Source organism: Amblyomma mixtum, chromosome 2, assembly GCF_055824585.1.
Source record: "Amblyomma mixtum isolate Tamu chromosome 2, ASM5582458v1, whole genome shotgun sequence".
Taxonomy (NCBI): domain Eukaryota; kingdom Metazoa; phylum Arthropoda; class Arachnida; order Ixodida; family Ixodidae; genus Amblyomma; species Amblyomma mixtum.
This window is the reverse complement of record NC_143013.1, coordinates 48,619,640-48,634,670: the sequence shown is the minus strand read 5'-3', so window position 1 is coordinate 48,634,670 and position 15,031 is coordinate 48,619,640. Positions and strand designations below refer to the sequence as shown.

Sequence of the window (15,031 nt, the reverse complement as noted above, 5' to 3'; positions counted from 1 at the left end):
GTTAATTCGATTTAATTAGGGAAATTGGCCACACAGGGCAATAAATCGAAGCTTCTAAGAAAGCTCGGAACGTGTAGATCGAGTTCCCGCGGCAAAAAGATAAGTTCAGATTCCTCTTCAGTGCACCTTTAAGAGGAATCTTTTGGGTCGGGAGCCGGGCAGTCTAGTTCTACACCAGTGAGCAACGTTCGTTCAGTGGGATAAATGCAGGCCTCGTACGAGCACATCACACGACACAGATAGACGAATAGCACTAAGGGAACACTTAGATTACTGCACTAATTAGCGCCCAATTAACGTGGTCGATGGTGTGCAATAACGCAGTATGTGATGGCAATGGGCGCGTCGATGTCGGCAAATGGTGCGCCAGGGGTCCCGCAAGAGATCGTGGGGACCCTCCAACGCTAACCCGCCAGAATCTTAAGGTGAACAAAAATTTCCCCCAAGATTTTGTTTGACATGCCATCTAGAGTTGAGCCATTGTACGTGCCATGATTTGGATTACATAACAGTCAGCTTCGGTTGATCAGTTGTTCTTCCTCTTTTTTATTATTTCTGCTTTCTTGCCGTCTTAACTACTTCTCTTTTCCACCTCCAAATTTCGGCGCAAAGGGACGTGACAGTTAGTTTGTCCCTTTGATGGATATACTTGCTACACACTTGCCATGCTTGACCTACCAAAAAATTCTAAAAAAATTGCGGATGTGCGTGTAGTGCGTCCGTCTTTTCTGTCATCGTTGTCGTTTTTCGCTCTGGTAGTCCTCGTCTTCACGCTGAGACCGATACTTAACAGAGATGTAATATTCCCAGACACTGCCCACGCCCCAGCACACGCTCTTTTAGCAATTTATTTTAATAATGGCCAGCCAAACAATGCTAGCATTTTAATGTACGGCGTAAATAATGGGACAAAGGTGACATCTGTTAAGACTGATAAGCTGACGCCGATGTCCTTCGCAGCTAAGGAAATCTATTGTACGGTTACAATTCTGAAATGCAAATTGGCAATTTAACGACATTTGAGAATCGCGACACCCGAAGCTGGGCTTTGATCTTACATGTTCGCTGAGGAACCCAGCCAGGAACAAAGAAATGACGTAGCAAAAGGATGTGGTAATGCAGTTCCAGCCCAGGAATGTCATCAGCTTCATCTTCGTCTCTTTATCTTTCTGTAAATGGGGAAACCGGATAAGAGTGGCAGGGTGACCCGGAACACTTGCGCTATACGGGTAGTTTTTGCAGCCTACTGCAAGCAATGCTTTCCCGCTGAACAAGTCTGTGCGCACCTAAATCTGCAAAGTCAGTTGACCGTGCAGCTACATGCTGAGAAAACTTTTATGTTGGCAAGTATTCATCAGAACACCATGTACAGGACATTGCGCATAAGTAATTAAGCCTAGCTAGTACAGCCCTTGTGCCCCCTCCCAGCTATACCACTACACTTAAAGGTGCGCTGAAGAGGAATCTGAACTCGTCTTTTTGCCGCGGGAACTCTATCTACACGTTCCTAGCATTCTTAGAAACTGCTCTTTATTGCCCTGTGTGGCTGATTTTCCTAATTAAATCGAATTAACGTCCGGCTCCCGCCTTTTTTTTTTTTCAATTCTCCCTCGTACGGTGGGCGGAGTCGACCAACGCGTGGAGTGCCTTTCAGCCAGTCCCGCGGCGGCTTGCCGCTCTGCCATCGGCGGAGTAATACATAGTAGTCCATAGAAGCAAATAGTCCGCGCGTATTTTTATTTCCGCGGGCTTATTTTGCGGCTATATTATCTGCGAATGAAGCTATTTATTCACGGAAACCTAAAAAACAAAATAAAGCGAAAGCAAAGCCTCCACGGAGCTGGCTGCAAGGCACTCCACGCGTTGGTCGACTCCGCCCACCGTACGAGGGAGAATTAAAAAAAGAAAGGCGGGAGACGGACGTTAATTCGTTTTAATTAGGAAAATCGGCCACACAGGGCAATAAATTGAAGTTTCTAGGAATGCTCAGAACGTGTAGATCGAGTTCCCGCGGCAAAAAGACGAGTTCAGATTCCTCTTCAGTGCACCTTTAAAGAGAAGCGGTAATTTCTAAGGCATATTCGCTGTGAGGGCTTATGAGCCAGAACGGTGGAGAAAGCGGATTTTGCCTGATATTCGCAAATAATATTTGCGAAATATTTGCTTTTATCACATGTGTTCTCTGCAATATGAGCTCAATTGAGTTTGAGGTTATTGCAATTTGGCCATGCAGCACTGCCAAGGTTTCGGCGCAAAAAAGAGAGAAGTAACTGTTATGACGAGACCCTTAGGACCCCAAAGCTACCGCAACACCAGAAGCACAGGCAAAGACATAAAATGCTTGTTATTTACAACAACAGATCATAGTAGAACACTTGTACTTTTAGAGAAAAAAAAACCAAATACATTCATCCCAAGGGAAACAGACATTCCAACGCTCTTTAGTATTAAAGCAAAATCATTTTATGCACTTGAAAATAGTAAATACCTTTCAGAGCGCTTGAAAGGAAGGAAATGCACTGAATGGCTAGAAAAAAATGGCCAGGCTTAGCTTGGTTAAGCCAAGAATGCGTTGCATATTGCGCGGTCTTTTTGCGCGAGGTATATCTTGGCGGCACTCGATTTTCTCAGCAGCTTTTCCTCCGTGACGTATGGATGGATGGATGGATGGATGGATGGATGGATGGATGGATGGATGGATGGATGGATGGATGGATGGATGGATGGATGGATGGATGGATGGATGGATGGATGGATGGATGGATGGATGGATGGATGGACGGACGGACGGACGGACGGACGGATGGACGGATGGACGGATGGACGGATGGACGGACGGACGGACGGACGGACGGACGGACGGGCGGACGGACGGACGGACGGACGGACGGACGGATGGACGGATGGACGGATGGATGGATGGATGGATGGATGGATGGATGGATGGATGGATGGATGGATGGATGGATGGATGGATGGATGGATGGATGGGTGGGTGGGTGGGTGGATGGTTGGAGGGATGGATGGATGGATGGATGGATGGATGGATGGATGGATGGATGGATGGATGGATGGATGGATGGATGGATGGATGGACGGACGGACGGACGGATGGACGGATGGACGGATGGACGGACGGACGGACGGACGGACGGACGGACGGACGGATGGACGGATGGATGGATGGATGGATGGATGGATGGATGGATGGATGGATGGATGGATGGATGGATGGATGGATGGATGGATGGATGGATGGATGGATGGATGGATGGATGGGTGGGTGGGTGGATGGTTGGATGGATGGAGGGATGGATGGATGGATGGATGGATGGATGGATGGATGGATGGATGGATGGATGGATGGATGGATGGATGGATGGATGGATGGATGGATGGATGGATGGATGGATGGATGGATGGATGGATGGATGGATGGATGGATGGATGGATGGATGGATGGATGGATAGAAGCGCCCCCTTTGAAACGGGGCGGTGGCAGTGGTTTGGTGACGTCACGTGGTTTCGTCGCTGCCCGGCCGCGCCCAAGGGCTGAACTGAGTGATAGCAATATGCCGCGCATAAAAAATGATAGTTTCCGAAACATGGGCTAGCTAGCAGACCATTCCATTTATTTCTGGTAATGAGGGACGGTGATTTGAGAGCTCAGGGACTTGATATGATAGTAACTGTGTGCCATTGTAAGCTGTTACACCAGTGTGTGGTTAGACCTAATAGTGTGCGATGTGTAAGCTGTCAGGCCTGTAGTTTGTCGCATACATTCTTGAAGCATAAGTAGACAACACAGGTAGCGCCAATCAAGCAAGGTTCAATTTCTACTTCAAGAGTAACAACAATCCTTGTAAGGGCTGCGGCACGCGCAGCTATTGCAAGCCGACTGATCGCAACTGATGAACAGGTGGGCGCGAATGAGAAATTGGTTTTGAGGAAAGGAAATATCGCAGTAACTGTCTCACATATCTCGCTAGACATCCGAACCGCGTCGTAAGGGAAGGGATAAAGGACGGAGTGAAAGAAGAAAGGAAGAAAGAGGTGCCGTAGTGGAGGTCCCCGGAATAATTTAGACAACCGGCGGATCTTTACGTGTGCTGACAGCGCACACCCCACGGGTGCTTTTCTGCGTTTTGCCTTCATCGAAATCGGACTCCCTTCTGTGACAAGTAATCTTGATTCTATATCATAGTGCTCGCGCCTGGTCGTTAAGCGGGAAGGTATTTGGTATAAGTCTGGAGAATACCATTAAAAAAAAGTCGAGTGTATTTAAGACAAAATCCCTCCATCAAAGAACGCAAGACTGCTTATTGTGTTGTGTGAGCGTATAGGATTCTGTGGAAAGGTCGGTTCCATCGTCTTAGTAAACGCGCCCGCAATTAGAAATAGCTCCAAGTGCACAACAAAAGTAGGCGGGTAAGCTCTGTGCTCTCAAACTGAGTCTTCCTGAGTAACGCAGTGTAGTCTCTCGTTTTCACCGTCCGTCTCAGCTGGTGCCTGGTGCATCATCACAGGCTTAATCCTATCAAACTTCCTAACTTTCTGTCTTTTATTAAGGAACACCCAAATGCCAACCGCTATGCAAACCTTTAGATTAAACAAGCTAACTGCACAAGCGGCAGCAAGATTAATTGCATCATATTATTGGCGTTAATGGTTCTCTTGCAGCAACGAGATTGGTGAAGAACTAATTTTTCTCTTGCACTCTATGCTGTATTCTAAATAGCCACCAAAGGCAAAATAACAAAACTGCGTTTTTATGAAAGCGAGACTACCTGCGCGCACATTTTCGAGCGGAAATCACGTAGTTTACTGGAAGCTCCTTTTTGTGCTTCATTACAAAAGAAAACCAGCTTTGGTCACGGCGCTTCCTGTGTACTGCAACAGTACGTATCCTATTCGTATAATGGAATGGAAATGCTCTGAAAGCTTTAATAATGACTCTGGAGTTTTCCTTTTATTGAGCATTCATTTCATGCAACAGCCGCTGTCGAAATACAGCTAGACCTCGGAGGACGTATGCGAAGACAGAAAAAAAAATACACGGTGCACAAACACGTGAAAACTAATCAAATGTTTCTGAACAATCGCTTCCCACTAATAGGCATTCTTGGTGTTATAGGTATAAATGGCTGCGGTTTGAAACTGCATGATGTATGCTCTTCTACTTGCAATTAAAAGACAAGCATATGCATTAGGGGCAGAATTAAGGGTGCGGGTGAAAGGGGAGGGGGAATTTCACATAGGAAAACAATTCTTAAGCCCGTTTTTTATTCCAACATAGTCGAAGAAGCTTGAAATGAAACTATCACCCACCCCTCCCCCCTCCAAACTGCCCTTCCAAAAATGACCCATAAATCCTTCCCTGTTAAGCATGCCGTTAAGTCCGACACGTTAGGGCTCGCAACGAAAAACAAGGAAACAAAAAAGCCGCGAAAGGGCACGGCCTCTTTTAAAATACTCAATAGGCACACAGAAATTTCCACAGCCTTTTTAAAGGAACAGAACGCAAGGAACTGTCTAACGATAGACTTATAGAGTACAAGAGTGACCGGTTTTTGAGAACGGTGTACGCTGTTATTTCAACTACGCACCGTGAGCTGGAGGGCTTGCAGCATGATGACGTCACTGACCAGGTTGAGCCCTGTTTCGGTTCCATACAGCACGTCGAAGATCCAGCCGCTGCCTGGGGCAACAGTAAATATTGAAAGCGTTGCTACGGCATCAGACAAGTCAAAAATTTAGGCTGGCCTCAACTACCTGTGACGTTCTCTTTGTAGGCACGAGCTATTCGAAATGTATACAAGGTAAGGACAGAAAACCATAACGGTAATCCAAAAGGCAGTGGCTGAGTTGTTTTCAATTGCACCTTGTAAACGGGGCGGGGTGGAGCGGTATATAACACTGAGATTCCTGGCTCTGCGATCGAGATGATACTGAGAGTAGAAGCCGGATAGATAGATAGCTGGAAATGTGGACATCACGTAGAGCTATAGTAAGGCAACGAGGACACTTAAAGCCGAAAAAAAGCGAACAACAGAAGACCGAAAAAATAAAACTCTACTTCGGCTTGGAATTCATCATCTCAGCGTCCTCAGGTCACTGTCGCACAGCAGTCGAAGGATGCTGTGCGCCCAAAACCGAAGAGACGAATACGTAATATTTTGCGTGCCGAAAGGTGCTCGTTTATTTGTAGCAAAACGTCGGCAATGACCAGGCACATCTCGGAGCCGTTGCTTGGAGGGGGTTTCATTTATCAGAGATCACGTAAGATGTTAATCAGTGAGCAGTCACGTTACCCCTGCTTCTCCAAACCACCAATCGTGCACTGCGCAAGAAGGCATGGCTGGAAATGCCGTAGGCGAGAATACGTAGAGTGTACACGTGCTTTCATTTGTTCCAGTGGTAGTTACGAGGTAACGAGCGTTACCGAGATTCAATTATGCCCCCTACAATTATGCCTTCATGGCGCTGCAGAAATGTAAATAAATAAATAAATTCGCTACTCAGAAGCGATTTCTGTTAAATTTCTCATTACACATCTAGACACTCCACGCCATGTAGCAAGAATATCTCCGGAAGCTGAAGTACTTAACGTTCACAAAATTTGAATACACCTTCCAGTGGGGCAAGGAGAGGTAGAAAACGATATCATACCTCACTATTTTTTGCATGGATGGCGCCCATAAAAGCAGTGAGCCTTCAGTGAGGTTACAACGCTAAAGGCAAATTTTTCGCAAATGACCGTAGAAATGAAGGTAACAACATAAACAGTATATAGTTCACATCGGACGGTGAAATGAAGGCTACAGCGTAAGATGTATAACATATACAGCACACTACCTCTGAGTAATTACTGCACAAATTTTACAGTGGCCGCGGTTATGGGCCCTATCCTTGGGTTTCGCGCCATTATATAGTAGTAGTAGTAGTAGTAGTAGTAGTAGTAGTAGTAGTAGTAGTAGTAGTAGTAGTAGTAGTAGTAGTAGTAGTAGTAATAGTAATAGTAGTAGTAGTAGTAGTAGCAGCAGTAGCAGTATCAGTAGCAGTAGTAGTAGTAGTAGTAGTAGTAGCAGTAGCAGTAGCAGTAGCAGTAGCAGTAGCAGTAGTAGTAGTAGTAGTAGTAGTAGTAGTAGTAGTATAGACATTTCCATCGGGCGAGGAGGATACCGAAACGCCTCCTCTCTGGGCTCTTGCAGAACCCGTTCCGCTGTGCTCACGTCAGGTGCGTACAAGAGCGCAGCAAGCAATAAGGCGACGCCAAAACAGCCCTTGTTGGAAAGGAACAGTCTTTGTGAAAAGTTTACAGCCCAAGCGGTCTGCTTCTGAGCCCTATAGCACGGTTTCTCTTGCATACTCAATGACCCTAATCTCACGAAGGAGGGAGGAACCTAAGTTCTCAATCATCATGAAAAATCCAGGCGCTAACAAACAACGACTCAGAGGGGACACAGCGCTTGTCCCCTCCCTGTCTTTGTTTGTTAGCGCCTGGATTTTTTATGATGAGTGTACACCAACTAGCTCAGCTTTCTGCCCTGTTGTAAGTCCTCAACCCTCACAAGCTTAGGACTGTCAAATCTGCTTAAGAGCCCCGCTACACTGCTTGGGAGCAAACTCCTTGGGCTGTATATTTTTGACAAATACTGTACATAGCGCGCAACCGGAAGGTGGTTGCCATGACTCCCAGAAGAAAGCACAGCAAAACTCTCGATTTAGTTCACCGCACACTCCCTCGTTTGAGCTAGATTTGTCTAGCCTGTGAGAATCCGCATTTCTTTTCCCCCATTGTTTGCATCTCTTTAGATGCTGGCCGGAAGGTCTTGTGTCCCGACGGCCTCTTCAGCCAGTCGGACGAGGCGCAGTTGTAGCTCAGGGTTCGAACTAAGCAGCAGGGTCTCCCAGGATATTTTAGAAACCTGCCTTCCCGGCCTATGCCGAGGAGGGAGGGGGGGGGGGGGGGAGTGCATTTGTTGGATAATAAAAGTTCTTTCCTCCTCCTCCCATTGTTTTCCGCGCCAGCTGCATCGAATCACCTTGTGCTCCTCAGCAAGTCGACAACTTCTCAGCTCCGCGAATGCATTTTCCCGGAACTCTGACTCATGCAAGCTGCCACAGCGAAACCAGGAGGATTGCCAATGCGGTCCGTCTATACGGCCTACCTAAAACATTTGGACAATCAGTCAGGCTAAAAACAGAATCGTGTATCTGGCTTTCATCGTCCCGTTTTAGTATTGATTACACAAGATGATAAAGGTTAAGCTTGAAAGATTTCTTGACATCACCCCTCGAGGGTAGTGTTTAATCCCCATCTGCACTGAAGTCATGCAGCCAGGGGACAGAAAGTGAGTTGATAATATTCGCCGTCGGGCACTGTTACGTTTCGCCTTCGTCGTGGGGAAGAAAATGGCATGGCTGCAGCGGAACGCCAACCCCGAGACGCGCGTTGGGTGAGCGCCTGGATAGCCACGGAAGCCGCGTCCATCTGCCCGGTTGAGAGAGTGTTTCCCTTACACCGAGTGCGAACGCACGTTCGAACGCATGAAATGCGCGGGAACGCCGCTCATGGACATTACGGCGTCTGCGCTACGTGGATGGCATCGTTCTCCCTCTCCCAGCGCGTGACGGCGGTGTGATCCCTCGGGAGTGAGTGTGTGTGTGTTTGTGATTGGTGCCAATATACGGCCCTGATTGGTGCCACTCAGAACTTCCTTCCCCGGCAGGCCCGGCCCCCATCTAGAGAACCTAGGGAAAGGGAACTCTTTAAAACCTTGGCAGAGGTACGGCCGTGGGGCTTTTATGCGAAGCATACTACTTTAGCTACCACTTCAGCCCTTCACCGTGGTTATGCGCCTCCAAATCACGTGATACATGACGTCACACCACGTGACACGATGACGTCACGACAGTAGAGAAACGGGGGCACACCTCGCGCCGTCGCTGTGGTTGTGCGCCTCCAAATCACGTGATACATGACGTCACACCACGTGACACGATGACGTCACGACAGTGGAGAAACGGGGACCCACCTCGCGCCGTCGCTGTGGTTGTGCGCCTCGAAATCACGTGACACGATGACGTCACGACAGTGGAGAAACGGGGGCCACCTCGCGCCGTCGCTGTGGTTGTGCGCCTCCAAATCACGTGTTACATGACGTCACACCACGTGACACGATGACGTCACGACAGTGGAGAAACGGGGGCCCACCTCGCGCCGTCGCTGTGGTTGTGCGCCTCCAAATCACGTGTTACATGACGTCACACCACGTGACACGATGACGTCACGACAGTGGAGAAACGGGGGCCCACCTCGCGCCGTCGCTGTGGTTGTGCGCCTCCAAATTACGCGACACGATGATGCTTCGCATTCTCCAGGCTTAACCAAGTTAAGCCTCAGCCTTTTTTTTCATCAGGCTTTTTCATCTGATGGTCTCATCATGTGCTGTCCTCATGCAGCGTTCCAGCAGTGAGCGTCTCGTTACCGAGCTCACTTGTAAATAATGTTAATTTTGCTGTATAAAGTCTTCTCTCCATGTCTTTTCCCGCATCCTCGTCTCCGACCTCATTCATTCCCTCTCCGGCGCACGACTATGCTACCTCATCTCTAACAGCACCTAATCAACTAAAATATAATAAAGAACTTCTTAGCCACCGGTTAACGTGAATGTTCATAATGGAAGCATAGAGGCGTTCGTAGTTTAAGACGGTTGCACTTGATGTAATTCAAAAACACGCGCGTGTTTGGAAATATTCGGCCCCGAACGTTCCGCCGATTTCTCGAAAGTACGCACAAAACGCGGTGGCAGTCGACGCGAAACTCCTCCCCCACTGTGGCGCAGGTCTCGCGTCGAGCGTTTTTTCGACTGCTACAGCCTAAAGTGCGAGGGAAACCGATACCAGCTTCAGCGGTCGCTTTACGCCGTTGACCGAAGAAACTGCGTCACGCTGTGGAGTTTCGCGTTCATTATCGCCGCTTTGCAAGCGTGACTACGCGGATCGAGCTGCATTTGGAAGCGAATATCTGGGAAGACAGACGTGCTATAATTCTCCCAAACTGAATTCTCTTAGAATAACACTTAACCTAGGATTCCAGCATAAATCTGCCCGCCAGCCACTGAATTTTCATTATTCTGACCCCCTGGCAGCATAAGTAACGTGAAGACCGGTATTTCGCGTACTTGCTAACGTCTAACTATAAAAAATATGCTGGTTTGATCACCTATTTCCTGTAGCCCCTCCATTCTGAAACGGCTGTCAGTAACTGTGAAAAAATAAACATAAAAACTACTTGGATATTCTTCTATCATGTGAAAGAAGTGGAGAAGTCGAAAACTGTTCTTTGCTAGAACAGAAATAGCCGTAATTACCTAAGGCCGAGAAATATAAGTTAGCAGCGACTTACTATTTAATGTCCGGTACCCTCCAATGACGTACTTGAACACCTGGATGGCGTTGACCCCCTGCAGAAAAAGTGCGTTCAGGATACTCGAATTTGCTTACAACTGGTTTTCGACTCTCATGGCCGCAAAATGTGTCTACAGCGTCCGGACCCATTGAAAGCTTCGACTTCTCGGGGCCGTACAAAATGGGCTACACTAGTGCACGTTGGCTGAACACCTAGCGTCGTATCTGCAGCCTATTTCAAAAGCTTAGTAGTCAGTGGCTTTGCTTCTAGGCTTTATCGTTCGCGTAATTTGTATCCCTTGAGTTTTGCATCTCTTGAAAATGAGAGGAGCTCTCCTTCTGACCCCTCTGAGAGTAAGGCCTTTTTCGAATGTTACAAAAAAAGCCCACTAGAGAACTTTTTAACACCCTTAAATGTGTAAAAAAGAAGCCCCAGAATGTCCCAGGGCTAACACTTTTTAAAGCATTAATAAACGCACTTGTGGTTCTCATGAACAACCCACACGCGAACACACCCAATGTGTTGGTGAGGAGAACAAACAAAAATGTGTTAACTCTAGGACAAGAGCGTTACAAGTTGAAGGGTGTAGATGTATTTAGTGTGTGCATGGTCTAGGAACAAAACGCTTGTGTTTATTTATTTATTTTTAACAAAGGCTCCACCTGCACTTCTTTCCATTTCTCTCTCCATTTTCATCCCCTTCACTCCCCTCAGGTCGCTCCTCGGACGTCCCCGGGGTGAGACAGCTATTGCTCGTTTCATTGGTTCACACCGGCCCTCCTGCCAGTACACTTAGTCACGGCAGCGACTGTGCGGATGCTCTGACTGGATATTATGAGGTTTACGTTTACACACTAATCTAAACTGCAGACTAATCCCGCTTACACACTAATATGTAGTACCAAACAGTGATTGCAGTTTTTGCAGCGAAAGCACTGTAAGATGGGCCTAAATCAATTAGTGTCCCTGGAGTTTTTCGGGAGGGAGTTGAGAACGCGCAACTCTTGGTGAAATATAAATAGCCAACAGTATATTTGATTCAGGAGCGCGAGGCAATGACTTCAAAACTTTTTCGGTGATCTGCCGAGCGCTTGGTAACGCCACACTTGTGGAAGCTATCACCTCCGCTGGCTCCGCTGATTCAGCGATGGTTGAACCGCCCGTCAAGTGAAGTGAGTGCAGCCTACAGCAGTTTGCGCACTTTTTTTTTCTTTTTGTATTAACTGCCATTACGAACACCTTGCACCTGATAACATATCACTCCACAACCTTTGTTGCTCCCATTGTGTTGAAAAGGCTCATGTCGCGTCATTGAAATCTCTGGCCAATTTTTTTGCTCCAGAGCAAGAACGCCTACTTTAAGTTCAGTATATTCAATTAAAAAAGCAGAAAAACATCTGTGCAGATTATGCTGAGGATCAGCAACGTTTCATGGGGGAATGAAAGAAAGGAAAATGCGCGGGTGCTCTCAGCCCCTTTACCAAGACTTCTGAACCGTAGTATATTTCACTTGTTTACTGGTTCCATTTCTTTCTGAAAAAAGAACCGCTTGCAGTAGTGCAGCATCAAGCTCAGGACATCTTTATCTGTGCGATGCAGCCTTAGACTACTTGGCTAATTTTCTGCAGCGTGACCTGTATTTGTGACTGTACGCAATGACTTATAGCCGTATAGCGTGAAATGTGATAATCGTGTTCTGAAAGTGTTAAGTTCGGGAATTTTCCTGTTTTTCCTTTCGACAGATGCGGCATTGAACAAAAGGAAACCCTTTATCTGTTGCATTTTAGACAAAACAAAAAACGACTGAATATGTAATTATTCAAAAAGGAAGACATAATTACTTTATTTTCTCCTTCCCTCTCATTAGGTGGCCTTAATCGCGTCTTCTTCTCCGTTGTCTAATATGTCCGTTATTTAACGTGTGCGAAGCTTAGGTCGAGTCTCCAAATTTCGGCGTGGGCAGTGCAGAGTGTACTGAAAACGCACTAGCACAACAGCGAAAGCTCATGCAGCCGAAAAAATGTTTTCACAATCTTGGGGCAAGCTCACAAACACCGGGCAGTGTGGTTTTGAAAACTTATACACGCAGTAGTCAGTGCTGCTTCAAGCAGGAACTTGCATAGGAGTCAACATTAAAAGCTAGCTTATTTTGCACAGCTCGTCGTGAAAACGTTTTTGAGCCCCACTTGTCCGGCCTACTTAGTAAGCACGTTAAGACAGACGGAATCACAACTCCCTAGTCTACCTAGGCTCATCGAGTATTATGTAGAACAGCGGAGGCTTTTGCAGGTATCCCAATCCTGGCTCTCTGTCGCTTCGAACACAGTCGGCTTCCAGACCACACGAAATATGACGTTACGAAGCAGCGGCGACAAGGGCGACGTAGCTCTGAAAAGAGCAGCAGTACTAAAAGTAGGAATAAAACACTAATTTCTCTATACTCACTGTGCACAAGTAGAGGATCGTCTGCACGAATTTCAGGCTGGTCATGGCTGCCGAATATCTTCTTCTGCTTCACAGCTTGCACGCTCCGAATGAAAAAAAAAACGCGTGCAGCGCGCGGCTACCAGTTTCTACAGGAAAAGGTTTGTGTTTGCTGAGAGAAGTAAAGCTGTTGTTGAAGGCAGAAAAAAAAAGAAAAGGTATGGTAAGAACGCCTATTCAAACTTCTCGGAGGCAGATATTCCAAGAGGCCAAAAATAGCAGTAAAACAAGCGTCAAAATGTGTTGCTGTGTACGCTTTAAATACGGCGAATACAGCCATCTTGTTTCTTAAAAGACCTCGTAGAGCCATATCATCATGTCACCTAAGCGTACTGAGCAATCTTGGGAGACCATTAAAAAGCATGCCACTCACTTATAGCGGAACGTAATGCTAAAAGCCAGAAAAAAGTCGGAGTAATGTGCCCTAATATACTTTACAAGCGCTTTGCCAAACCCGGGCTTCACAGCACTTTATTCTTCTCTTTATTCCATCATGGCTATTAAATAAACGAGGTAGATCACATCCCCCCTGCAGAGGTCGCACTCTGATGGGAGTGCAACAAAAATACCTGTCTGCACTACGATCTCGGTGAGCGTCAAAATGCCCCAAGTGGCTCTTCACCGGAGCAATCTACTGCGGCGTATACCATAGCCCCCTGCGGGGCTTGCTACATTAACCCCGACATACCACGCTTCCCATGCCATACCATACCATAACATACCATACCATACCATACCATACCATACCATACCATACCATACCATACCATACCATACCATACCAAACCATACCATACCACACATCATACCATACAATACCATACCACACCATACCATACCACACCATACCATACCATACCATACCATACCACGCCATACCATAGCATACCATTATATACCACAGCATACAATACCATACCACACCATACCATGCCATAGCATACCCTACCATGCCACACCACACCACACAACACCATACCATACCATACCATACTATACCATGCCATGCCATGCCATGCCATACCATACCATATCATATCATATCATATCATATCATATCATATCATACCATACCATGCCATACCATAGCATTCCATACCATGCCCACCATGCTCGCCATACGGAGCCATACCGTGACATACCATTAGATGCTGGCACTAGCAAACCCACGCATCGACCCTAGGCGGCTCTTCTTACTCATTATAGTGAAAACTAGCTTGTAACAGCCCTCCTCAGATATACTTCTGCAACAAAGCTATGACAGCGATGTCTGCATGTGAAGGCGGAACTTTTACTCAACGGAGCAAACGACGATGTTCCGCGCGCTCCGGTCCTTCTTGACTAGATCGCAATGAACCCACAGCGGGGAGTCGATTTCGTTAAAACCGCAAGTGTGACGCCTCAGGGAGTCAGCATAAGAAATGCGTTGAACCTGCACTAAAGGCTCGCTCCCATTTACTCGTAGCCCATTTACTTACCGCATCTGGCGACACTGGCTGGCAGGCCGGAGAGAGTACTGAATAAATATGGCGACATTGAATGCAAGTAACAGCAACTAGTAGTTCTCTCATCGAGCAATTCGCTCAAAGTTTCATCACGACACATAGGTGGAACACGGAAAGCATCTAGCACTTCAACGGAAGTCATTATGACCAACAAGTAAACGTGTAGCATCGACGACTAACGGATGTTGGTACAGAGAAGAAGCAACAGACGCACCAAGGGGCAAATGATGCTGACTTCGAGTCAGCAGTTGGGACATATAACTCTGAGCAGCTAAGCCAATCTCTTACGATAGATCAGAACACACCGGCCGGCTTTTTTTGGGCCCGACAAGAAAAAAAAAACAAACAGGCAGTGCTGCGCTTCGTTGCTTTGCTCATTTATTTCTGTCGAGAGTAGGTTGACTGCGCGCTGTGCTCTTATACTTTTGTTTTTTCTTTGCACAGCGCAGAAAAGCTACAGTAAAATCAGGCACGCTAAACTTTTCTAAATGCGTACGAAAAGACAGGCGACATTTTGCAACTTCTTTCTTCTCTTTATTAATTTTCACAGCGCACGAGTAGAGCATTGCAGTCGCTAATGTACGTTCTAATCAGCTCATTATCTCGTACAAAATTTGATGCGATAGTC

General features: G+C 46.8%; 1 protein-coding gene across 2 annotated transcripts in view; it reads right to left on the bottom strand.

Moving 5' to 3' along the window:
• Window positions 1-12,943, bottom strand: part of LOC149359260 (uncharacterized) — a 28,340-nt gene extending 15,397 nt beyond the window's left edge. For both annotated transcript variants that reach the window (XM_089568998.1, XM_089568999.1), the window contains exons 1-4: window positions 12,860-12,943; window positions 10,412-10,469; window positions 5,607-5,698; window positions 1,059-1,169 (exon numbers count right to left, since the gene is read on the bottom strand). In XM_089568998.1, the coding sequence (XP_089425124.1) occupies window positions 1,059-1,169; window positions 5,607-5,698; window positions 10,412-10,469; window positions 12,860-12,904 (306 nt within the window). In that variant the 5' untranslated portion in view covers window positions 12,905-12,943. The remainder of the gene's footprint in view (window positions 1-1,058; window positions 1,170-5,606; window positions 5,699-10,411; window positions 10,470-12,859) is intronic.
• Window positions 12,944-15,031: the final 2,088 nt, after the last annotated feature.